The 25,764-nt window shown below is 42.4% G+C and overlaps 1 protein-coding gene across 2 annotated transcripts in view; it reads right to left on the reverse strand.

Moving 5' to 3' along the window:
• Nucleotides 1-18,244, reverse strand: part of TRIT1 (tRNA isopentenyltransferase 1) — a 44,984-nt gene extending 26,740 nt beyond the window's left edge. For both annotated transcript variants that reach the window (XM_057555321.1, XM_057555312.1), the window contains exon 1: nucleotides 18,070-18,244. In XM_057555321.1, the coding sequence (XP_057411304.1) occupies nucleotides 18,070-18,243 (174 nt within the window). In that variant the 5' untranslated portion in view covers nucleotide 18,244. The remainder of the gene's footprint in view (nucleotides 1-18,069) is intronic.
• Between the last annotated feature and the right edge of the window lie 7,520 nt (nucleotides 18,245-25,764).

The raw sequence follows: 25,764 nt of genomic DNA on the forward strand, positions 1-25,764 counted from the left end.
CTTCTAGTTCTAATAGTCCAAGCTTCAGGAAAAGTTTTGGCGTAGGAGGATAAAAGGAAAATTTATTTTTTTTTAAAGATGTTGACACTCGCCAGAAAGTTGATTTTCCTTTTTGATTAAAGGAATTTGAATTTGGTTATTCAACTGAAGAGATGTTGAAGAGTACAGAAAAAGTCAGTCTCTTGGCTAACTTTTCTTTAATAAAAGGATACCTTTTTAAAAAATTTACACTTTACTACATTGGAAACAATGAATTAGCTGCAGGAACATCATGGCAGGCAACTATTCCTTTTAGCTTTGTTTAGCAGAGATACAAATGCAGACACGTTGAATAAACAGCCAGATTAAGATGCCCAGAAAGCAGGAGAACCAGTACCTTGACCTGTTCAGTCAGTCTGGTAAAAGGAGTGGTTTGGAATTTATAGTGCCAATCATGACTTTTATTTTCTTATGGCTATCTCTCTTCAAAGGAAAAGGGATTAGAATCACATAAAGCTATGCTTATCAAATTAAGAAGTGCACACAGGGCTTCCCTGGTGGCGCAGTGGTCCGCCTGCCAATGCAGGGGACACACGTTCGATCCCTGGTCCAGGAAGATCCACATGCCGTGGAGCAACTAAGCCCGTGTGCCACAACTACTGAGCCTGCGCTCTAGAACCCGTGAGCCACAACTACTGAGCCCGCGTGCCATAACTACTGAAGCCCGCGCACCTAGAGTCCGTGCTCTGCAACAAGAGAAGCCACTGCAATGAGAAGCCTGCCCACCACAACGAAGAGTAGCCCCCACTCGTCGCAACTAGAGAAAGCCCACGCGTGGCAACAAAGAGCCAATGCAGCCAAAAATAAAATAAATTAAAATAAAACTAAATTAAAAAAAAAAAAAAAAAAGAAGTGCACACAGCGAGTTCCCGGTGGCCTAGTGGTTAGGATTCTGGGCTTTTACTGCTGTGACCTGGGTTCAATTCCTGTTCAAGGAACTGAGATCCCACAAGCCTCGCAGCACAGCCACAAAAAAAAGTGCATACATAATATGTATGTGATGTATTCTTCCAGAGCATCAATTATTCTTGGCAACAAGAATTTGAAACATTTGTACATCTGAATAAATATAGACAGATAAGAACAGAGAATGCAAAATTAGCACATACTTGTAAGTTAAAATGAGACACTTTGCAATGCAGAGCCTATGCCGTGGCTGCTTAGAAGTCCACCTGCACGGGACTTCCCTGGTGGTCCAGAGGTAAAGAATCCGCCTTCCAATGCAGGGGACACAGGTTCACTCCTTGGTTAGGGAACTAACATCCCACATACTGCGGGCAACTAAGCCCACGCACCAGAACTACTGAGCTCGCGCGCCTCAACGAGAGAGCCCACCTGCCGCAAACTGTAGAGCCCACGCACCACAACTACAGGGCCCACGCGCCCTGGAGCCCGTGCGCCACAACTAGAGAGAGAAAACCCACAAGCCACTACTAGAGAGAAGCCCAAGCGCTGCCAACGAAGAGACCGCGTGCTGCAACGAAAAGTTCCCGTGTGCCTCAACTAAGACCCGACACAGCCAAAAAGAAATAAATAAAATAGATACAAAATTTAAAAAAAAAAAGCAAAACGTTAAAAAAAAAAAAGTCCACCTGCAAACACTGATGAAGCATGGATATAAGTAAATTCAGAGATAACGTAACCAGTCTTATCACCTAAATTTTATGTTGAGAATACTGAGGCTCAGAGAGCTCCCCTGGCCATATAGTTGATGGTAGTGGAGGGAGGACTAAAGCCTAGATGCTCTGCCTATAACCCAAGCTGTTTCTGCTGCCTCTTATCAGTAGAAGTTTTATCGTCATTTGACTCTGGTCTGTTTGCTTGCTTAAAGTAATGAATTCCTACTGAGGTGGAATTAAATTCAAGAAGCTGAGGAGAATACAGCTACCATACTCTTGAGAACCTTGAAGGGGTTCAGTGTAAGTGTGACAGAAAGCTAGAAATATGCACACAGACAATGCCATGTGACTATAATGCTGAGACAGAAACAAAAGGGCTACTTTAAGAGAAAAAAACAAAGTTAATGATAAAGTTTCTATTTTATGGCCATCTTTACAGCCTCAAGATTGGCCCACTTTTGATGGTTTCAGTGATGTTTTCTCAGATAGCTATGATAAGAGTATAATAGCTGAGATGCTCCATTATTTGGAGGTATATGTCTAAATTAGGGAGAGGAGTATAGCATAATAGAACCAGAAAATCCAGATGCAAATCTGGCTCTACAGCCCAGTTGTAGCCTTCATCTGGCAGGTTATTTAAGTATCTAATTTTCCTTTACCTCAAGTTTGCCTCTGTAAAATGGGGATAATAACAGCATCTATACTCCTCACTGGGTCATTCTGAGGATCAGAGTTAATATATGTAAAATGTTTGGAACTGTGCCAGGCAGATGGTAAGCAGTACACAAATGCTATATTATTGGTATAGCACAAATGGTATTACCTATATTTAATTGCCGGTGGTTAAATAAGATTTTCCTTGGCTCTTTGAGGTAAGTTCCCTGACTAGGGTTTGAAAGGAGAGAACCACAAAATACGAGAGCTGAAAGGAGCTTTAGACACTGAGACAAACAGACACTGTATGGCCCACAAAGCCTAAAATATTTACTATCTGGACTTTAATAAGTCTGCCAATCCCTGATCTAATCCAATCAGTTTCCCCTCCCTAACATATCCAAAGAGGAAATTAAAGCCCAGAGAGGGGCAGTAACTTTCCAAAGTTATATATACAGTGAGTTAGTAGCAAAGCTGGGACTAAAACCCAGTTTTCCCAGTAAATAAAACTACCTACCAGGCTAAATAAGTGGGCTAAATGAAAACCTTAAAGACTGACTATAAATTAGGAGAGAATACTGGCACCTGAAGAGTTAGGCAAATCATCTAATCTGAATCAACAGGTATTTATTGAATACTATAAGCCTAGGCATCAGTATTTTTTTAATGCTCTCTAGGTGATTCCAATGTGCAGCTGAAGGTAAAAACCATTGTTATAAGTATTGTACTAGGCAGCAAGACGTTAAAAAAAAAACAACAGAGAGAGAGAGCAAGGAAACTGGGTAGCTAACCAAAGGTATTCAGACCTAAGTAAGCCTGGACAATGCAAGATCCCATGTTTAATCTGCATCTACCTGCACAAATATGTAGGAGACTCCAAGGGGAGAGCAACATGCACAGTGAAGGCAAGGAGGCCCTGTATATATCTTCATTCACACTAGATAATCAACAACACCTTTTATTCACATCTGTAAATTCCAACAGTTCAATGGATTATAAACTTCAGATGTCAACTCTTTCTAAAAGAATATTAAAACTAACTTGTACTCCTAAAAAGCGTGTAAGAATATACAAATTAAAAACCTTTTTTTTTTTTTTGGGGGGGAAGAACCTAGGGGCAGGACAGGAATAAAGATGCAGATGTAGAGAATGGACTTGAGGACACGGGGAGGGGGAAGGATAAGCTGGGACAAAGTGACAGAGTGGCATGGACATATTTACACTACCAAATGTAAAATAGATAGCTAGTGGGAAGCAGCCACATAGCACAGGGAGATCAGCTCGGTGCTTTGTGTCCACCTAGAGGGGTGGGATAGGGAGGGTGGGAGGGAGACGCAAGAGGGAGGAGATATGGGGATATATGTATATGTATAGCTGATTCACTTTGTTATACAGCAGAAACTAACACACCACTGTAAAGCAATTATACGCCAATAAAGATGTTAAAAACAAAAAACAAAAAAACCTTAATATGGCAAAAAAAATTCATAAAAGTCAAAAGACAAATGACCAACTGAAAAAATATTTCCAACTCATGAGACTGGACAAAGGGTTAAAACTCACATTACACAAAATGCTCTTACAAATCGATAAACACAAAAATGAAAAACATTATACATAAGTAGGCATAATAGGTATTGAACAGGAAATTCAAAAAAGAAAAACACAAATGGCCAATGCACCCTTAAAGAGACAATTTACCTCAGAAATGAAATTTAAATGAAATCCATTTCTTGTCTACCAGACTGACAACAATGAAAAGATTGATAACACACAGAATTGCAAGGGTACAGGGAAATAGACATACTACCCGTACAAACTTTTTTGAAAGCAGTCTGGCAGTATGTATCAAAATGTAATGTGTGCAGCTCAAACAAAAAGACAAGGGACCCAATTTAAAAATAAGCAAAGGACCTGAACAGACATTTCTCCAAAGAAGATAAATAAATGGCCAACAAACACATGAAAAGATGCCCATTAGTCACTAGGGAAATGTAAATCCAAACCACAATGAGATACCACTTTCACACCCACTAGGATAGCTATAACTTTTTTTTTAAGGTAAATAAGTGTTGGAGAAGATGTGGAGAAATTGGTGTCCTCATACATTGATGGTGGGAATGTAAAATGATGTAGCCACTGTGTAAAACAGTTTGGCAATTTCTCAAAAAGTTAAACACAGAATTACCATATGACCCAGCAATTCCACTCCTAGGTATATACCCAAAATAATTTAAAACATACTCTAATACATTACACATATGTTCATAGCAGCACTATTCACAATATCCTAAAGGTGCTAATGTTCATCAACAGATGGACAAACTGTGATGAATACATACAATGGAATATTATTCAAGCATGGAATGAAGCACTAATACACGCTACAACCAATGTAAGTGAAAGAAGACAGACATAAAAGGTCACATATTGTATGATCCCATTTCTATGAAATATCCAGAACAGGTAAAATCTATAGAAACTAAAAGCAGACTTGTGGCTGTCAGGGGCTGGGGGGGAGGGGAAACTCAAAATAGTGGCTTAATGAGTACAGAGTTTTCTTTTGTGGTGATGGAAATGTTTTGGAACTAGATAGAAGTAGTAGTTGTTGTACAACACTGTGAATGTACTAAGTGCCAATGAATCATTCTTTTTTTTTTTGGCTATGCCGCACAGCATTTGGGATCTTAGTTCCCCGACCAGGGATCGAACCCGTGCCCCCTGTCCAGGGAAGTCCCTGAATTCTTCATTTTAAAATGGTTAATGTTATGTGAATTTAACCTCAATAAGAAAAATAATATAAAGGAAGCATATACTCTTGGGACTTCCTGGCAGTCCAGTAGTTAAGACTTTGCCTTCCAGTGCAGGGGGTATGGGTTTGATCCCTGGTCAGGGAGCTAAGATCCCACATGCCTCAAGGCCAGAAAACCAAAACATAAAACAGAAGCTATATTGTAACAAATTCAATAAAGACTTTAAAAATGGTCCACATCGAACAAACAAAAAAATCTTAAAAAAAAAAGTATATACTCTAATAAAGCTCTTAGAAAACTGGAAGAAGAAGAAAGTAACAGGTACAGCCTCTCACCCAGCAATCCCATTCCAGAAATTTACCCTGAAGAGAGAATCACACAAATGCAGAGATGTTTGTGCAAAGATGTTCATCTCAGCATCATTTATTAAAGAAAAAAAACAAAAAAACAAAAAACTAAACCTACTAAATGTACTTCAGCAGAAACCTGGTTAAGTAAATTATGATACACCCATAAAATGGAATACTACACAGAGATTAAAAACAATAATGTAGAAAGTCAGACAGCTTACACTATCAAATTGCAAGACTTATTATAAAGCTACAGTAACTAAAGACAATGCAATACTGGCAAAAGAACAGACACACAGGTCAATGCAACACATTAGAGGTCCCAGAAGTAGACCCACACAAATATAGTCAACTGGTCTTTGACAAAGGTGCAAAGGCAATTCAGTGGAGAAAGGACAGTCTTTCAAAATCAGAGCTGGTACAACTGGACATTCATACGTATCTTACACCTTATATAAAAATTCACTCAAAACAGATCACAGGCCTAAATGTAAAATGAAAAGCTATAAAACTCATATATATATATTTAAATATATATATAAATATATATAATATATATAAATATATATATATAAAACTTCTTTTTTAAAAAATAGGAGAAAAATCAGCATGACCTTGGGTTTGGCAATGAGTTGTGTTTTTTGCTTTCTTTTGGCCACGGCGCACTGCTTGCGGGATCTTAGTTCCCAGACCAGGGATTGAACGCGGGGCCATGGCAGTGAAAGCGCTGAGTCCTAACCACTGGTCTGCCAGGGAATTCCCTGGCAATGAGTTTTTAAGATATGACACCAAAGCCACAATTCATAAAAGAAAAAATAGATAAACTGGACTTAATGAAAATGTAAAATTTTCTTCTGTGAAAGACACTGTGAAGAGAATGAAAAAATAAGATACAGATTAGAAGAAAATATTTGCAAATAACATGTCTATATAAAGGATTTGTATACAGAATATATGAAAACAACTCTTAAAATTCAACAATAAGACAGCCCCCCCCAAAAAGATCTGACAGACACTTCACCAAAGATATACAGATAGTAAATAAGCATGTCAAAAGATGCTCAACATCATTAACCTTTAGGGGAATGCAAATTAACCAGCACAGATACCAGTACACACCTATTAGAACTGCTAAAATTTAAAACAACAACAACAAAAAATAAATAAAAACAACAACAATACCAAATGCTGGAAAGAATACAAAGAAACAGAAATTCTCATTCACTGCTGGTAAGAATGCAAAATGGTACAGTCATTTTGGAAAATAGTTTAGTAGTTTCCTATAAAGTTAAACCACTAGCTATGTTTATAATAGCTTTCTTTACAGCTACTAAAAACTTGACACTCAGATGGCCTTTCATAGGTCAATGAACATATTACGTACAATGGAATAATACTCAAAGAGAAATGGACTCATGCAACAACACTGAAGAATTTAAATGTATTTTGCTAAGTGAAAAAAGTCAGACCCCAAAGGCTGCATGTTGTATGACTCCATGTATGTGACCTTCTGGAAAAGGCAAAACTATAGGGACAGAAAACAGATCAGTGGTTGCCAAAAATTGGTGTAGGTAGAGGAGTTGACTACAAAGAGGCCACATAAGGCAATTTTTAGAGTGATGGAAGTGTTCAGTATGGTACTGTGATGGTGGATACCTGACTCTCTCCATTTGTAAAAACCCACAGAACTGTGCACAACAATGAATGCACTCTACTGTATGCAAATTAAAAAAAATAATAACCAGAATGTCTGAAGAACCAGGACAGAACGCAGACTGCAATAAATGAATCTAATTATACTACAAATGTATGACATAACCTCACTGGAGGGTGGGTGGGGAGGAGCTGACCTAAGTAACTTTGTAAAACAATGTTATGACTAGATACTATATGGCTACAATGAACAAAAGAACTGAACACAAACATTATACTGTAGTTGGTAAATTTGTTCTCACAGTATTAACTACTTAAACTACTTCACAGGTTGTACAAATAAGAAAATATTTGTAGAGAAGGAGAGCCAGGTTCATTACTCTGAGAAAGAAGTCACAAATAAGCAAGAAGGGAAGATTAATATAAACCCTGTGGTGGAGCAGAGTCAGAGATATCAGTATAAATTCATGTTTATTTTAATATACATACAGATAGATACAGAAATAAATATAGATATTTGTGTATACATGAATTAGTGTATATACATATGTTTCCTAGCAACAAGCACACTTAGCACCCAGCTCTTGGTATCTAAATACCATTCACCAAAAAAAGGAACCAGGGGGACTTCCCTGGTGGCACAGTGGTTAACAATCTGCCTTCCAGGGCTTCCTTGGTGGCACAGTGGTTAAGAATCCGCCTGCCAATGCAGGGGACATGGGTTCAAGCCCTGGTCCTGGAAGATCCCACATGCCGCGGAGCAACTAAGCCCGTGTGCCACAACTACTGAGCCTGCGCTCTGGAGCCCACGATCCACAACTACTGAAGCCCGCATGCCACAACTACTGAAGCCTGTGAGCCTAGGGCCTGTGCTCCATAACAAGAGAAGCCACAGCAATGAGAAGCCCATGCATCACAATGAAGAGAAGCGCCCACTCGCCGCAACTAGAGAAAACTCGCATGCAGCAACGAAGATCCAACACAGCCAAAAATAAATAAATAAATTTAAAAAATAAAAATAAAAAGGAACCAGGGCTCCTTGGAGAAATGGATGATTCTAGGACTGGAGCAGGACAAATGTAAGTTGAAAGCATCTTGTAGTGCCAGAAAGGAAGTGCTAAACAAACAAATATGGGGCATGCCAAAGGACACAGGAGTCAACATGAAAGAGCACCCAATAACCAAGTTGAAATAATTTGAGCAATGAAATAAATAACTTAGTACCGGATTATAACCCAAGAAATAAAATAAATATCCCTACTGATGTAAGTAAATAGGGGAGAGAGGACAAATCTCTGCAAAAGAATTTCAATAAAAGTAGGAGGACTTCCCTGGTGGTGCAGTGATTAAGAATCCGCCTGCCAATGCAAGAGACATGGGTTTGATCCCTGGTCCGGGAAGATCCCACATGCCATGGAGCAACTAAGCCCATGCACCACAATTACTGAGCCTGTGCTCTAGAGCACGTGAACCACAACAACTGAAGCCCGTGCGCCTAGTGTCTGTGCTCTGCAACAAGAGAAGCCACCGTAATGAGAAGCCTGCACACTGCAACGAAGAATAGCCCCCACTCACCGCAACTAGAGAAAAGCCCACACGCAGCAATGAAGACCCAATGCAGGGACTTCCCTGGTGGCGCAGTGGTTAAGAATCCGTGTGCCAATGCAGGGAACACAGGTTCGAGCCCTGGTCCGGGAAGATCCCACATGCTGCGGAGAAACTAAGCGTGTGTGCCACAACTACTGAGCCTGCATTCTAGAGCCCGCAAGCCACAACTACTGAGCCCGCGTGCTACAACTACTGAAGTCCATGCGCCTAGAGCCCATGCTCTGCAACAAGAGAAGCCACCTCAGTAAGAAGGCCACGCACCGCAACAAAGAGTAGCCCCTGCTTGCCGCAACTAGAGGAAGCCCGTGCGCAGCAATGAAGACCCAACACAGTCAAAAATAAAAAGATAATAAATTTATTTTTTAAAAAAGACCCAACACAGCCAAATAAATACATAAATAAATAAATAAAATAAAGACCCAAAACATACACATAATTAAAAATAAAATAAAGTAAAATAGAAGTAGGAGGAATGAAGGAAATTACCACAATAATTATAGCAGGAAAGATCCATTGATAAATGTTAAAATTAGGAGGTGAAACTTTAAGGAAAAACAAGATATTTGCATTGCCTCAAGCATCTCCCTTAAAATATTAATTACTGTGGTGCTTTTAACATATGCCCACAAATTCTTTGATACTCCTCACTTCAGGATGTGGAGCTTAAATCCCCTCCCCTTCAATGTGGGATGTACTTAGCAACTCATTTCCAACAAAGAGAGTATAGAAAGGAAAAATAGGGACTTCCCCAGGGGTCCAGTGGTTAAGACTCCGAGCTTCCACTGCAGGGGGCGCAGGTTCAATCCCTGGTCAGGGAACTAAGATCCCACATGTCACACGATACAGACAAAAATAAATAAATAAATTTTAAAAAATGAAAAGAAAAAGATTTAACTTTACAGTAGAGGAAGCTGGCAGACACAACCTAAACCAAATGATCAAGGTTAACATCACCAGTTGATGTTAAATCATGCTGACATTATACCCTGATATGATGCAATGAGAAAGGTACTTCACCTCTGTGGTATGCCTTCTCAATATTCATAATCATGTGAAACCATCAGACAAACCCAAATTGAGAGACAATCTACAAAACAGCTGACCCGTACACTTCAAAAAGTAGCAAAGTCATGAAAGACAAGGAAAGACCAAGAAATCTGTCACAGATTGGAGACAAGCAGACATGAGGATTAAATGCAATACGGTATCCTACATTGGATCCTGAAACAGAAAAGGGACATTAGTAGAAAAACTGGTAAAATCCAAATAAAGTCTACAGTTTAGTTAACAGTATGGTGCCAATGTCAATCTCTTAGTTTTGATAAACGTGCCATGATGATATGTTAATTTTAGAAGAAGCTGCGTGAAGAATATACAAGAACTCTCTGTACTATCTTTGAAACTCTTGTGTAAATCTTATAATTACTTCAAAATTTAAAAACTAACAGTAATGTAGAACAGGGTTTCTCAGCCTCAGTACAATATATTGATATTTTGGGCCAGATAATCCTCTGTTGGGAGCTGTTTTATGCATAGCAGGATGTTCTGCAGCACTCCTGGCCTCTACCCACTAGACGCCAGGAACCCACCTTTCCATTTGTTACAACCAGAAACGTCTCCAGAGATTGCCAAGTGTCCCCCGGGGGGGGGGCCAAATTACCCCAGATAGAGACCGAGATGAGGGTTCAAGAAAGTAATTTTTGGTAGGGGTGAGATAATAATAGGGCCTACCTAATAAGGTTGCGGTGAGGATATTAAATGAGATAATATATGTCAAACTTCTAGAACACTGCCTGACATATATTTTATTATTGTTATTATTTTCAGTATTATTATTATTCATGGTACAGTGGTAAGAGCTTGAACTCTGGCTGCCACAATGAGGAAGGAGCAGCAATGAAGTTCCAGCTCAGAAGTAGGGCCCCAAAGGTAAGCAAGGAGACAAACAGGACCCTGGTCTGATTCAAACTTATCTAAAGAATCCAACAAACTATACAGGAAACCACAACCAGTTCAGTTAAGCCATACTAGAGTATATGCAGAGCACATAGGTGAATTCCTATATACCCAAATAACTTACACCCCTCAAACATATATTCCTACTTGAAGTGGAGCTGTTTCAACACCCTGCCCCAGGCACTGAAACATCAGGGCAGCACCCCATCCTCACAAATCTGAAACTGCAAGTCCCATTTGTGCTCTCCTATGGTTTCCCATTTAGCCAGTAGTCACTTCTCTTTCCTTACATAACATGGGAGGTTTGACTCTAAAGTTCTTCCCACAGCTGCAAAAAAACTGAATATATATGTACAACCCACCCAAGCTTAATACTGTAGCCAAAGGAAAACCAAATTCACTCACAACGGATCTGAACCCAGGGACCTAGAAATTTATATATTTTTAGATGAGTCAAAAATTTTGAGATTTCCTCTGGCCGACTCTCAAGCTCAGTCCTTTAAAACACTGCCTCTGTAAGTTGTGGCAAGTAGCCTCTGGATAGCTCTCATTTCTCCTAGTTAACAGATTTTTCTAGCTTTCATTTTCATGTCCTAGGAAGCCACTGTGATCCACTATCCCATCTCTCCTTTCATATCTCTCCCCCATACAACCCAGATCTCCCTTGAGCACTATCAGACAAACAGTCCTTTGGTAAAAAAACACTGCTCCTAAATTATGTTCCAAAGCAGACAAAGAAGGCAGAACTCCACATTTATTAGGTGACACCATAGCCTGCTTACTAGTCAGACTGCCAAAAATAATTTGCTTCCCCTCTTGTAGGTTTAGGCAAACACAAGGGAACTGTGCTCCTATGTATGACTACTGCTTCTCCACAGGACTTGAAGAACTAAGGCATTAGAGATACTTCCTCTCTATAAACGCAAATAGAACACTTTGTTTATTTTCTCTTGGCATATAGTTGGTAGTCTGTATTTCCAGGCAGCCATTGTACATCTTTTGGCAAGTGTCTTCAAATTTCTCAGTACAATGTTTCATCCAGTCACTGAAGGCGATGCATTGTACCTTAAATTTACATGCCAAGAAAAAGACTCAAACTGAAAAGAAGACCTTCAGTATCATCTTCCTGCAATATATCAGACACTACACATGAGTTAGAAGACCCAGATCCAATTCCCAGGTGTGCAAGTGTCTCGCAGTGTGATCTCTAGTCTGCTCTTTAATCTTTCTGCACCTCAGTTTTTCCATCCTGGAAAGCAGGGATTGTATTACCTGTCCCTCCTTGAATTTAGACTCTTACTGCTAGCTGAGAATATTTATGCTTCTACAACTTGTGAAACTGGGGTTTGGAAAACTCAGAAAATTAAGCACAAATGTTTCTCACTATTGTCAGACCTACCATGAAAAATCCACAGTTGAGCCCAGCAGAAGTCCCTAAGCAAGTAATCCCTCAGAAAGTTAGTTTTGACTTCCCACTCAACAGACCACTGACACAAGAATGAGAAGTGAGAGGCCAGGCAGGACCTTAGGTGCCACAAGGCTACAAAAGCAAGTCATTGGCTATTATGTTCCCTGACAATATCATCACCCTAGACACACTACCCTCAACACCCCATTGGGGTTTTATCTCAAAGAAGCTACCTCAATACTTAGAGCACTTACTTCTTCAATGTTTACAAAAAACAAGCACTTTCCCTGGATGGGAAGTGCCCTGCCGGGATTGCCTTGGGATGACCCTACAGTTAAGGTAGGACAAAGGGATGACAAAAGAAGTATGAGGTGCAAGAGAATTTAAGATTTAAGGCAGTGTTTTACAATCCTTTCTGAGTTACTGGTACAATTCTGAAATACAAAATTCTGGGCAGCATTCCAAAAGAGATTATTAAAATTCAAATACTGGTTTTTAGAAAGATCAATTTGGAAACTTGAAAAACCTTTCTAATTATCCACTTTCCATTTGGTCCCCCTTTAGTCTGCGTGGCTGTCACAAGGAAGTTTACTGCTCAGTCTAGGCTCTCCACAAGGCCTAGTTTCCCTCTGTTCCACTAAACACTGCCTTTGGTATCTTCGAATTACTGACATTAAATTATATCTCAGCTGCAGTTTCAACCCCCTAGCAATGCATCACTTGGCCAACACTCAGCTCAACACTCAACTTGAGAGATATCGTTATGAATTCACACTAAGATCCACAATATGAATCTTAAAATACATTTTATACCCTGATCAAAATGTAGCACACTCCTATGAAGGATGAGTGTCATACAAGTTAAGAAATACTCTCTTAATAATTGAATCCCACAGCTCCTGCCTCATATAAAGGGATAGCTTTGTGTATAGATAAGGCAGGCACTGAGCATGGAAAGTAGAGACCTATGTCCAACTCCAGGTCTGCTACTTACTGTAAGACCTTGTACCTGTTTCCTTAACTGTGAAATGATAATAATGTCTACCTTACAAGGATACTGTGAGGATAAAAAAGCATATGTAAGCATTTTATAAACAGTGCTATTCAAATTTAAGTTATTATTCTGCCTGTGGATTTAACTAAAGCTAAAAAAGTTCTTTTAAGAAGCTGGTTAGAGACTTCCCTGGTGGCGCAGTGGCTAAGAATCTGCCTGCCAATGCAGGGGACATGGGTTCAAGCCCTGGTCCGGGAAGATCCCACATGCCGCGGAGCAACTAAGCCCGAGCACCACAACTACTGAAGCCCATGTGCCTAGAGCCCGTGCTCTGCAACAAAGAGTAGCCCCCGCTCTCTGCAACTAGAGAAAGCCTGTGTGCAGCAACAAAGACCCAACACAGCCAAAAATAAATAAATAAATAAATTTATTAACAACAGAAAAAAAAGAAGCTGGTTAACTCCAACATTAAGAATGTCATTTAAAAAAAAAAAAAAAAAAAAAAAAGAATGTCATTTGTTGGGGCTTCCCTGGTGGCACAGTGGTTGAGAATCTGCCTGCCAATGCAGGGGACACGGGTTCGAGCCCTGGTCTGGGAAGATCCCACATGCCACGGAGCAACTAAGCCCGTGAGCCACAATTACTGAGCCTGCGCGTCTGGAGCCTGTGCTCCGCAACGGGAGAGGCCGCGACAGTGAGAGGCCCGCGCACCGCGATGAAGAGTGGCCCCCACTTGCCGCAACTGGAGAAAGCCCTCACACAGAAACGAAGACCCAACACAGCCAAAAATAAATAAATTAATTAATTAATTAATTAAAAAAAAAAAAAAAAAGAATGTCATTTGTTGGGGCTTCCCTGGTGGCGCAGTGGTTGAGAATCTGCCTGCCAATGCAGGGGACACGGGTTCGAGCCCTGGTCTGGGAAGATCCCACATGCCGCGGAGCAGCTGGGCCCGTGAGCCACAACTACTGAGCCTGCGCGTCTGGAGCCTGTGCTCCGCAACAAGAGAGGCTGCGACAGTGAGAGGCCTGTGCGCCGCGATGAAGAGTGGCCCCCGCTTGCCGCAACTAGAGAAAGCCCGTGCACAGAAACGAAGACCCAACACACCCAAAAATAAATAAATAAATAAATAAATTTTTAAAAAGTGTTTCATTGTTTAAAAAATATATATATATTAAAATATATATATATTAAAAAATATATATATAAATATAAATATATATTTATATATATATTTTATATATATATTATATATATATATATATTTTTTTTTTTTTTTAAAAAGAATGTCATTTGTTCACATGCTCAGAAAATTTTCTGAGTCAACCTCAAGTCACTGAAAAGCATTATCTCCTTCCATGGGCTAAAAAACAAGCAGAGTAGCACTACCCTACCGGGGGCATGGTGAGCAAAGGGAGAAATGAAGAACTGCGTATACCCACAGTGAATAGGGCAGAGATACTTTATTTCATTATTTGAACTGAAAAGTAAAAATCAAAGGTCAAAGTTTTCCAACGGGTCTGAGAGGAATATATCCATGTTATGAATATTAAACACAACCTACTGCCAGTTCAGAAAGCTCAATTATCTTCACAGTGTTTTTCACACATTAATTAATCCTCACGGCATCCCAAGGATGAAAGAAATTTAATTTTCATATTCTAGTTACTTACAACCACAGGAAGAATCGAAATGGATCGTGATGTGCCATTTCGATAAGACAGGTCAACCAATGTCTCACCAAATGCTACGGGTCCACCGCATCGTCAGCACTGTGTCTAACTGACGTGGCCTAGTTCACATCGAGCAAGACCTCTAGCAAGCTCAACCTTACGGTACACAGCTATGAGTGAAGAAACATTTCTGAATAATGGATAACAGCAATTACAGAGCTATAACCAATCCTTATTGCCAGAAGCCGCTAATTTACTTAAAAACATTTGTAAAATTAAGATGTTTTATGGAGAACGCTCTCCTGACAAGGACTACGTGTGGTACATGAGGAAGAGGCGGAAACAGGGAGCAACAGTGTGTTGTGTTGTTTTAAATAGGATTGTCAGAGGCCTCAATAAGATGACATCTAAGTAAAGACCTGAACAAAGAGAGGAAGCAAGCCACACGCTTATGTAGGGGAAGAGATTCCACCAGGCAGAGGGAACCTCTGAGTGTAAGAGCCCTAACGTGGGATCACACCTGCTGCATTCTTCACACACCCACTAGACTTGCCCCACGGATGTCCTGCTGCCACCTCCACTGTGCCCTACCAGATCTTCCTGACTTCCAGGCTCACCATACTCTCCCAGGCACACAAACCTGAAACACACTGTTGTGCACTGCTCTCTTCTTTCCCCAATCAGTGACCAACTCATACTGTAACATGATACTACCTTCAAAATGTTACATCTTTCTCTTCCATTCATTCCCACTAACATACCAGCCCCAAATTACAGAACATTAAGACTGCAATGGACCTTAGATATTATCAGTGAAATGCCATCTTACTGAAGCCCATATCACCCAAGTCTCGGAAGTATCAAGCCAAAGATCTATTATTACTATATTCTTGGATTTTTTTTTTGGTATGCCCCTCCCACCCACCCCCAAATCCAATTCATCGGCAAACTGCTCACAAATGAATGCTTCTCACACACTGTCTTCATCATGTTACTCATCCCCCATTCCACAATATCTACAATACCTGTTAAATAGTCTCCTTTCACTGTCCTACATGTACACTAAGCTCATTTCACTTTCTAAATCTTCATTCACATTCCTTCCTTTGATACAATGCCTTTTCTTCTTTATCTATCTAAAACTCACCTATCCTTCAAGTCCCTTTTCACAGAGCTTTCCATGACTATATCAGCTTTCACTGATTTCTCTCTTCTCAGAAATTCTATGGTTTATCATAACATCTAACACTGCAGTCTCTCTCCTCCCCACCTCCCATCCCCGCCCCTTGCAAAGCATCACTAATAACTCACTTCAAACACGTATTGGGGCTTCCCTGGTGGTGCAGTGGTTGAGAGTCTGCCTGCCAATGCAGGGGACACGGGTTCGAGCCCTGGTCTGGGAAGATCCCACATGCCGCAGAGCAACTAGGCCCGTGAGCCACAACTACTGAGCCTGCGCGTCTGGAGCCTGTGCTCCACAAAAGAGGCCGCGATAGTGAGAGGCCCACGCACCGCGATGAAGAGTGGCCCCCGCCTGCCGCAACTGGAGAAAGCCCTCGCACAGAAACGAAGACCCAACACAGCCATAAATAAAAATAAATAAATAAATTAAAAAACAAAAACAAAAACACGTATTAACTTGCTTTGTTTCATGTTTATCTGGACTAAAACTCCTTGAAGACAGGGATTGCAGTTTTGTCTCTCCGAAAGGGCCTTGCAGGAAATAGCACCTAATCATATTTTTAGCACTTACTATGTGCCTGATATTGTATTAAGTGCTTTACATATTTAATCTCATTTAACCATCACAATAATATCGTGTTATTGATATTATTCTTCCCATTTTACAGAAGAAACAAAGACATGAAGAGGTCAGGCTGAGGTTGCATATCTTAGAAAAGGCAAGGCTGGGATTTGAGCTAAAGTCTGCCTCTCAAAGCCAGCACAAAGTAGAGGTTGTGAACAAAGATTTGTTGAATTATCCTAATCATCTGATGTGTGTTGATGGTCGTGTCATCCCACATGAACTAATTAAGGTGGAAACCATGCCCAGAGTTTACGGGATACAGTGGGGAGAAGGACTGCCCGTCCTTGCTGAATACCCATCAGGTGCTAGGTTCAGCACCAGGCATTTCACCGAGCACCTCATTTACACTATGAAAACTCTTAACTTGTAATTCCTCCATCGCAGATTTACCCCAAATGTCACCCATCCTCAATCGGAGCACAAATGCTCCCAGGTGTGATGTGTACACACTCCTTCTGGGCCTCCCTGTGGCTCAAGGAAGAGGGCAAAGCCTCCTGATTCCCATCAGCCGGTAAGTTGAAAATCTCAGCATCATAGAGCATTTGCCAAGTGCCTGGACTTTTTCAGGACAGGCCACCCTGCTCTTCTTTCTAACACTCATGTTCTCACTTATGAAGCACCAGAGCCCTGTGAAGTAGGCGGCATTTTCTCCACTTCACAGATAAATAGCGTCCCCCAAAACTGACACTGTTTAGGTCACGTGGCCGATGGCAGATGAGGGAGGAGAATCCAGGTCTCCTGACTATCCACCCTGCTTCATTCCCTCAGCAGACACTCGTAGATGGTAAATGATTTATCCTGGTGTCGCTGGGAACTCTAAATAGCAACCGCTCTGGAATAATTTTCCTTCACAAGGTATATAATGGGGGCTTCCCTGGTGGCGCAGTGGTTGAGAATCTGCCTGCTAATGCAGGGGACACGGGTTCGAGCCCTGGTCTGGGAAGATCCCACATGCCACGGAGCAGCTGGGCCCGTGAGCCACAACTACTGAGCCTGCGCGTCTGGAGCCTGTGCCCCGCAACGGGAGGGGCTGCGATAGTGAAAGGCCTGCGCACCGCGATGAAGAGCGGTCCCCGCACCGCGATGAAGAGTGGCCCCCACTTGCCGTAACCAGAGAAAGCCCTCGCACGAACCGAAGACCCAACACAGCCAAAAATAAATAAATAAATAAATAAAGTAGCTATAAAAGGTATATAATGGATACCTATAGGTCAACCTTGTAGGTTCAAATACCATCTCCACGTATTCGCTTTGTGACAGAGATAGTCGTTTCACCTCCCTAGGTGAATTTCCTCATCGGTAAAGGGAGATAATAACAGTACCTACACCAAACAGTAATACCGTGAGAAGTAAATGAGATGATGGCAGTGAAACACCTGGCACGATGTCCGGCATATGGTGGGCGCCTAGGAATAATGGGTGCCCTTGCCCGGCCCCCTCCGCCCCACAAGCCTCGGGGTTCACCCACTACCACCAAGCGACAGTGTATCCACTCAGCCAGAGGCCCACGCACGGCCTCCGGTTTACCACGCTGGGGACAGCCGCACTGTCATACCTGCATGGAGTCAGCGCTGACGATCTCGCCACCGAGCCGCTGGCCTAGCTGTAACGCCAGCGTGGATTTGCCGGTGCCCGTGGCCCCGAGAATTACTACAAGAGGCGGTGTCCGTTTTAGGCCCCGGAGCCCAGGGCCCGCAGACACAGCTCGTGCAGCCGCCACCGCCGCCATCTTAAAGAAGTCTACGCTTGCGCAGGAGCAGCTGTCCCCATGGCAACCGTCAGTGCGCCTGCGCGGACCTCGGGCTCTGAAGGGAGGGTGCGGAGGGAGGAAGGAGGTGAGGGACCCAGGTCCCCACGCGCAGAAGCTCCCGCTGTGACTGCCATCAACTTGCTGCTGATGTGAGAACCTCAACTACCTCCTCTCTTAAGTGGGGCATGGCAGTCGTATCTGAAATAGATCTATCCGTATTATTCTCTCTTCCACGGCGCCTAGTTCTTTTTCTTCATAGCGCTAATTACAATATGAAATTATATATTGACCTCTTGTCCATTGTCTGACTTTCTCTCCAGACTGTTAGTTCTATAAAGGCAAGGAACAGATTCTGCCTAGGTCACTACTGTATCTCCAGTACAGTACCTGATACCGAACAGACACCCAATAATTGTTAATAGAGGGGAGAATGGCTTGCATATCTAGTGCTACAGCCAGTGAGCTCAGAGGTGTGGCATTCACCAGGATCAGATCTACCCAGTTCTCAGGCAAGGGCGGCTGCTCTAATGTTTTCATCCAACAACTCAAACTGAGACACAGTCAGAAGGCAGAACAAGATTTTTCATCTATTTGGAGAAAGGATGCAAGAGATGGGGTGAGAACAGATAAAAAAACAAGCAAGTAAACAACCCACAACATACAAAGAGAAAAAATAAGGAAGGCAGAAAGGATAAAATAATAGCAACCCTCAGATTAAAGTGGGGGTGGGGAAAACTAGGTCCAGAGAGGACCAAAATTCTGGAGACTACACAACCTTTAAAAAAGGGCTATGGGGGATTTCCCTGGCGGTCCAGTGGTCAAAGACTCCGCGCTTCTACTGCAGGGGGCACGGGTTGGATCCCTGGTTGGGCAACTAAGATCCTGCATGTGGCGTGTGGCCAAAAAAAAAGAACTTTGGAACCAGATGAACATGGGTTCGAATCCCAACTCTGCCACTTATCAGCTGAGTGACTTCACACAATTCACTTAGCCTCAGTTTTCTCATCCTTAAGTACCTCTCAGGACTGCCATAAGGATAAAATGAAGTAATGCCTGAAAAGTGCCTGCTACAACGCCCTGGCACATAATCACCACCATTTGTTAAACATTTTGTATTATAATAGTAACACCCAATCTGCCTTACTAAAGAGGTTACAGCAGCAGCCTAAGGGCAGAGGAATTTTCAGTAATGTGTGAAAGTGCCTAAATACCTATTCTACTAACCCTTTGTTAGCCAGTTTAAGAGTCTTAATTGCTTTCTGCCTGAGATTACTACCTGGCTCTGCCCAGCTCTCAGGTCATATCACCCTTGGGTCAGAGGAATCACCCCTGGACATATGATAGGCCTGCCCTGAATGACTGCCAATAAATACATTTCTCAATCACTTGGATCACCCCTGGCATAATGGCCATTCTTGCAGACCCAGCCTACACCTTGTAGTCACATGTATCCCAGGGTCCTTGTACCTCCTTTTCTCAATCCAGCCTGCTTTGATCAAAAGCCTTGTTCTCTCCAATTTGTGGTACCCGCCTGGGGCTGGTTTTAAAATCAAGATGTGTGGCCACATATTGGCAGACACTCTCACATGATGGTTGTTAACTGTAGAGCCTTTGCCTGCAGATTTTCCGAGGGTACGGTTACCTTGACAACAAGCAGAAAGAAGGCAGGCCGGAGAAATGATGCAAATAAAGCAAAAGGGAGGCTAATTTCATGATGACAATCTGACCATGACAGAGGAGGCTCACTCACAGATGGGAAAGTACTGTCCAAGTCATGACCAGGTGACTGTTATGAGAGAGAGAAAGAGAGAGAGAAGGGGGGTGGTGGTGGTGGAATTTACCACTGAGAGACCAGAAGAGGGAGAGGCTGGTTACCAAGGCAACTGGGGAGCAAGGAATGAAAAAATGGGGCTTCACCACAGCAGCAGAAAATTGCTTCTAGCCAAGCAACACAGGACTGTTGCTATAGAAACAAAGAGAACAGGGATCCTGTAGACCATGGGGAGAATTATCACCGAAATACTGAGCAGGAAAGACTCCTAAATCAGAATGGAGCCTGTGGTCCAAAACAAATGAGGAGAAGTGAGAAAAAAACATACCATTTCCATTCATTGTAGTTCTGCCAGCCCCACCAAAGGAGAATGGGAACATATTTTTTAAATACCTTTGGGCTATTTTATTTGTACCTCTGTCTCGCTAATGATCTTCTGAACTCTAAATTATACTAAGAATAGTTCCTGAAAGATAATCTGTAACTTGAAATCCTAATTAGAGAGATTAAGTTCAAGGGAAAATTGGGAAATTGAAGTCTATGATCAAGAGTTAATAAGTATTTATAAAAAAACAACACAAAACCCTCTAATGTGCAGCTTTGCAGGGTAATAAGGAGACAAAAGGCGGCAAAAGGGAGTCAGAAAAGCTATTTGTGGTCATGCCCAGGTATTAGCCCTGACCCCTCTCTGCCTTGTATGAGGCCAGATGGGAAATAGCTTATTCTGAAAGGTAGCTCAACAGGAAAGGGAGTCTCTCACTCAAAGTGTATGTGTATATCTAGAGGTGAGGATGCAGAAGCCCATCTCAACCCACTCCACTGCTTACAGATTATTTGAGGTTAAAAAAAATCTAGTTTACAAGGCAAAAATGCTGGGATATGTTCAGTCTGGAAGAGCATGTCTAAAATGCAGGAATGAGGTACTAGGGAGACTCAAATTACTTGGAGGGTAATAATTCTTGCCTGCCCTTCTGAAAGTCCACAGTCAGCCACCTAATTGTTACTGCCAGTGTGGGTGTGCTGTACCCTAGGGCAGATGGGTAGTCAGGATGGGCAACCTCTAGGTTGCCTCACATTCTTTAGGAAATTGAGAGCAGTACGTGGGGTGGAATGGGCATGGGAACATGGCAGAAAAGGAGAAAGGGAAAAGTGCAGAAAGGTAGAGGGGAAATCTAGGTGATGACCCAATTAAAAAATTTTTTACAAAAAGAAAGAAACATAGGGAGAAGGTAAAGGTGAAGCCATTAGAGTGGAAGGGTCATTCAAAATGGAGCATCCAGAAAGTTTGAACTTTTTGGAATTCTACAGGATGCTGTGACGTGGAAAGGAGGAGGTATATGCCATGGAAGGCCTGAAGCATCTGTTCCCAAGGTAAGAGAAGAAAGTTGGGTCAAAGATAAACACTAGCTTTTTGGTACAATCCAAAGTGCCGGGAATTCCCTGGCAGTCCAGTGGTTGGGACTCAGTGCTTCCACTGCTGGGGGCCCGGGTTCAATCCCTGGTCAGGGAACTAAGATACTGCAAACAGCACAGCCAAAAAAAAAATTTTTTTTAAATCACAAATTAAAACAAAAAAGCAAAGTGCCTTTGCAGCCTGACCCCCATCCTAATTAGGCACCCCAAATAAAAAATGTTTCATGCAGGAATATTTCATTATGAACTTGGTGCCTGTATTTGTTTCCTAGGACTACCATAACAAATTACCACAAACTGGGTGGCTTAAAAACACAGAAATGTATTCTCTCACAGTTCTGGAGCCTAGAAGCCCAAAATCAGTGCATTGGTAGGGCCACACTCCCATGCTTCCCCTCTAGGGAAGAATCCTTCCCTGCCTCTTCTAGCTTCTGGTGGTTGCTGGGAATCCTTGACATTCCTTGGTTTGTGGCAGGATGACTCCAATCCTGCCTATCTCACATGGCCATCTTCTCTGTTGTACGTGTGTCTCTGTTCGAGAATTTCCCTCTCTCTCTCTTTTTTTTTAAAATAAATGTATTTATTTATTAGTTTGTTTCTTTCATATTTGGCTGTGTTGGGTCTTCGTTGCTGCATACGGACTTTCTCTAGTTGCGGCGACCAGGGGCTACTCTTTGTTGCAATGCGCAGGCTTCTCATTGCGGTGGCTTCTCTTGTTGCGGAGCATGGGCTCTAGGCGCGCAGGCTTCAGTAGTTGTGGCACGTGGGCTCAGTAGTTGTGGCGCATGGGCTTAGTTGCTCTGCGGCTTGTGGGATCTTCCCAGGCCAGGGCTCAAACCCGTGTTCCTTGCATTGGCAGGCAGATTCTTAACCACTGCACCACCAGGGAAGCCCTAGAATTTCCCTCTCTTAAGGACACCAGTCATTGGATTAGAGCCCACCCTAATCCAGTATGACCTCATCTTAACTTGATTATATCTGCAAAGACCGTATTTCCAAAGAAGGTCACATTCACAGGTTCTGAATAGTCATGAATTTAGTGGGGGACAATATACAACCCAGTACAGTGCCTGTGAGTAATCACAACACCTTCTATTGGTTTGGTGAATGGCTGTTTATATTACTGTGGCCATTGGTGATTGGCCGATTCAAATCTAGGAGCATCGGAACGGCTCAAAACAAGTGAGGGGAAGAAGAGAGTAGAGCTCACCATAAACCATGGAGTTACCATGGTTTCTGTAACTCCTAAAGTTGAGTTATAGAGTTTGCTCCAGAGCACACCAGAATGTTCTCAAAGAGAGCTCACTTCCTGCCTTCTCAGATCTCCAAGAGAGCCTACACAGGCACAGGGATCCCCGAAGGCTGCAAAAGCAGAGTGGGGAGGTGCAAAAGGGGAAAAGATGCAGAACCATCAGAGGTCCTTTCCGGTTCTAATCTCATGGCTCCTTCAATCCCTCTCCTCTACTTCTCTGGCCCTTTCTCTTTCTTGTGGATTGGCACTGTGGGCCTTCATCATCTTCATATATTGATGAGTCTCAAATCTGTATCTTCATTTCAACCCCCTTTCTAAAGCTTTAATGTCACATTTGCAACTTCCTGTTGGGTGCTCTATTTTGAATGACCCCATTACCTCAATCTCATTGTGTCCCAAACCACAATCAGTTTCTTTTCCTGACTTCCCTATTTCACAGAATCACAGAGGATGTTTGTGGCAAAAAGATCCTCTTAGAAATCCAGTGCAACCCCTCTTGTTTTGTAAAAATGAGACCACCTGGCCTGCAAATCAGACCAGATTCCTCCCCCTTCCCCAGATTCCACACAACCTTCCCAATCCTCTCTTCCGCATAGCTATTCCCTTACCTTAGAACACCTTCTTCCTCTTCACCTAGCCAACTACTCCTGAAACTCGTATTTCCAGTTAAAGTCACAGTATCTCCAACAAGAACTTTCTTGACGACTCCAAAGTGCTCTCTTCCCCTTCTGAGGCTTGCAGCCCTTGTCTGAGACACATATTGCTTTACTTTGTGATCATGTTTGCACGCTCATAAACTTCCATAAGGAACCATTACTTCATATATCATTGCTCTTACTATGTGGGCACTATTCTAAGCACTTTATTTTATTTTTTATTATTTTTTTTAATTTTAATTAATTAATTTATTTATCTATATTTGGCTGCGTTGGGTCTTTGTTGCTGCACGCGGGCTTTCTCTAGTTGCGGCGAGCGGGGGCTACTCTTCGTTGCAATGCGTGGGCTTCTCATTGTGGTGGCTTTTCTTGTTGTGGAGCACGGGCTCTAGGCACACAGGCTTCAGTAATTGTGGCTTGAGAGCTCTAGAGCGCAGGCTCAGTAGTTGTGGCGCGTGGGCTTTGTTGATCCACAGCATGTGGGATCTTCCCAGACCAGGGATCAAACCTGTGTCCCCTGCATTGGCAGATGGATTCTTAACCACTGCGCCACCAGGGAAGTCCTAAGCACTTTAAATATAGTAACTTATTTAATCTTTGCAACAGTCCTATGAGGTAGATGTTAATATTATATCCATTTTAGAGAAGAAGGAAACTTCTAGGACTCAAGGGGGTTGAATGATATGCCCAAACATCACATAGGTAGTAACCCCAAGTCCCTGTTCTTAACCATTTTACTATGCCATCTATACCACCTTCTGTGAATACTTTTATATCTCCACAGGACATGGCTCCAACCCCTTGTTCCAATGTTTTTCTAAGTGTGACCTCAGGAAATCCACTTCCCTGCTTGCTTGTCAGCAATGTAGATTCCTGGTCCTGACCTACTACATCAGGGTCTTGGGGATGCATAGATTCTTAAGGTCCACTCAGGTTCGAGGATCATCGCCTGAACAAAAAAAGGCATTAGAGGATTTAATGACTGAATGGAGTCATTGACTCCAGCTCAGTTTGAAGACACTGCAGTGCCCAGTAAGGACAAATGGAGGGCCCTTATGTGCGACAGCATCACAGACTCATAGCTCCTGCCTGCCATGGGTCACGAGATGCTGTGGACCAGTCAGAGGCTCAGGTCTTTGCCCCCCTTTACTCCTCTGTTCATCTCAGTCTCCCAAAATCCTGTCTACTCCTTCCCTGATGATTTATTGCCTCTTGAGACATTAATATCTCCATTTCAGATTACTTTAAGTACTCCTTCTGGGAAGATTTCTTATTTTACCAATTCCCTCTATCACCTTCCAAATATGACTGATCTGTGTGGCTTGCTACATGGTTTAAATAATACTAATCATTTCCTGAGCACTTAATATTGCTCACAACAACCCAAAGAAGCAGGTACTATGATTTATACCTGTTTTACAGATGTGGAAACTGGGACTGGGAGATGTTAATAATTTGTCCGAGCTCACAAAGCTGGAAAATACGGAGCCTGATTTGGAATGGAGCTCTGTTGGGTGTGGGAGGCTACTTAACCATACTGCTTCCCACAAGTTTAGAGGCAATCCAACACTTACTTCCTGGGCCGGTACCGACTGGACCCCTGGCACTGAGTCTAATTGTTTAATAACTCACCTGATTAGAGACTTTAAGAACATATTTAGATTTGCTCTCCAAAAGAATGGTAATCTTAATACAGTTGATCCCTTTGGCAGCAGTTTTAAATAAAGACATTACGAAGAGCTGTCCACTGGGCTTAAAGTAGAAACGCCCACACCCCAACGGAACTTTAGCTGACACATTTACAGACCTCTCCTGTACCCTCCCCAGTCACCCAGTCATCAGTCACCTCCCAACTGGTTATCTTATCCTTAGAATCCTCTTTCACACTCCCTATCACCTTCCAGATCAACAAAGCCATCCCCATCACCCCCTTCTCCTTCTAATGTGCATATTCTGAAATGTCCTGACCCCAGGGGGCACTTAAGACAAATTCGGCACTTTTGAGATAGTTCAACCTGTCTCAGTTCCCCAAAATAGCTGCCAATAGGGGCAGGAGTTAAGCACTTAGTTAAGCCTTTGATTGTCTAACAGAGAGGATGGCCTTTCTTTTCCACTCCACATGTGGCTTCTCAGCTGTCCTTTATTGTCTACGTCCACAACCCCGAGTTGTGTACTTAGTCCCTTAGGTGTACTATTCAGAGGAAAACCTAATTTGTAGAAATTGTTCTCCGAAATCCAGGAATAATCTCCTGGCTATTTTCAGACAAAGGTAGAGGTAGGAGTCTGCAGAAGTGAGCTAGGAAGGAGCTTAAAATACTTCACATTCCAGAAACACCCTCCCTTCCCCCCAGGAGATGGCTTTATTCCCACTGCTTTCTCAACAGTCAGACTCAAAGGAGCTGAAGCTT

This window comes from Balaenoptera acutorostrata, chromosome 1 (assembly GCF_949987535.1).
Source record: "Balaenoptera acutorostrata chromosome 1, mBalAcu1.1, whole genome shotgun sequence".
Lineage (NCBI taxonomy): Eukaryota > Metazoa > Chordata > Mammalia > Artiodactyla > Balaenopteridae > Balaenoptera > Balaenoptera acutorostrata.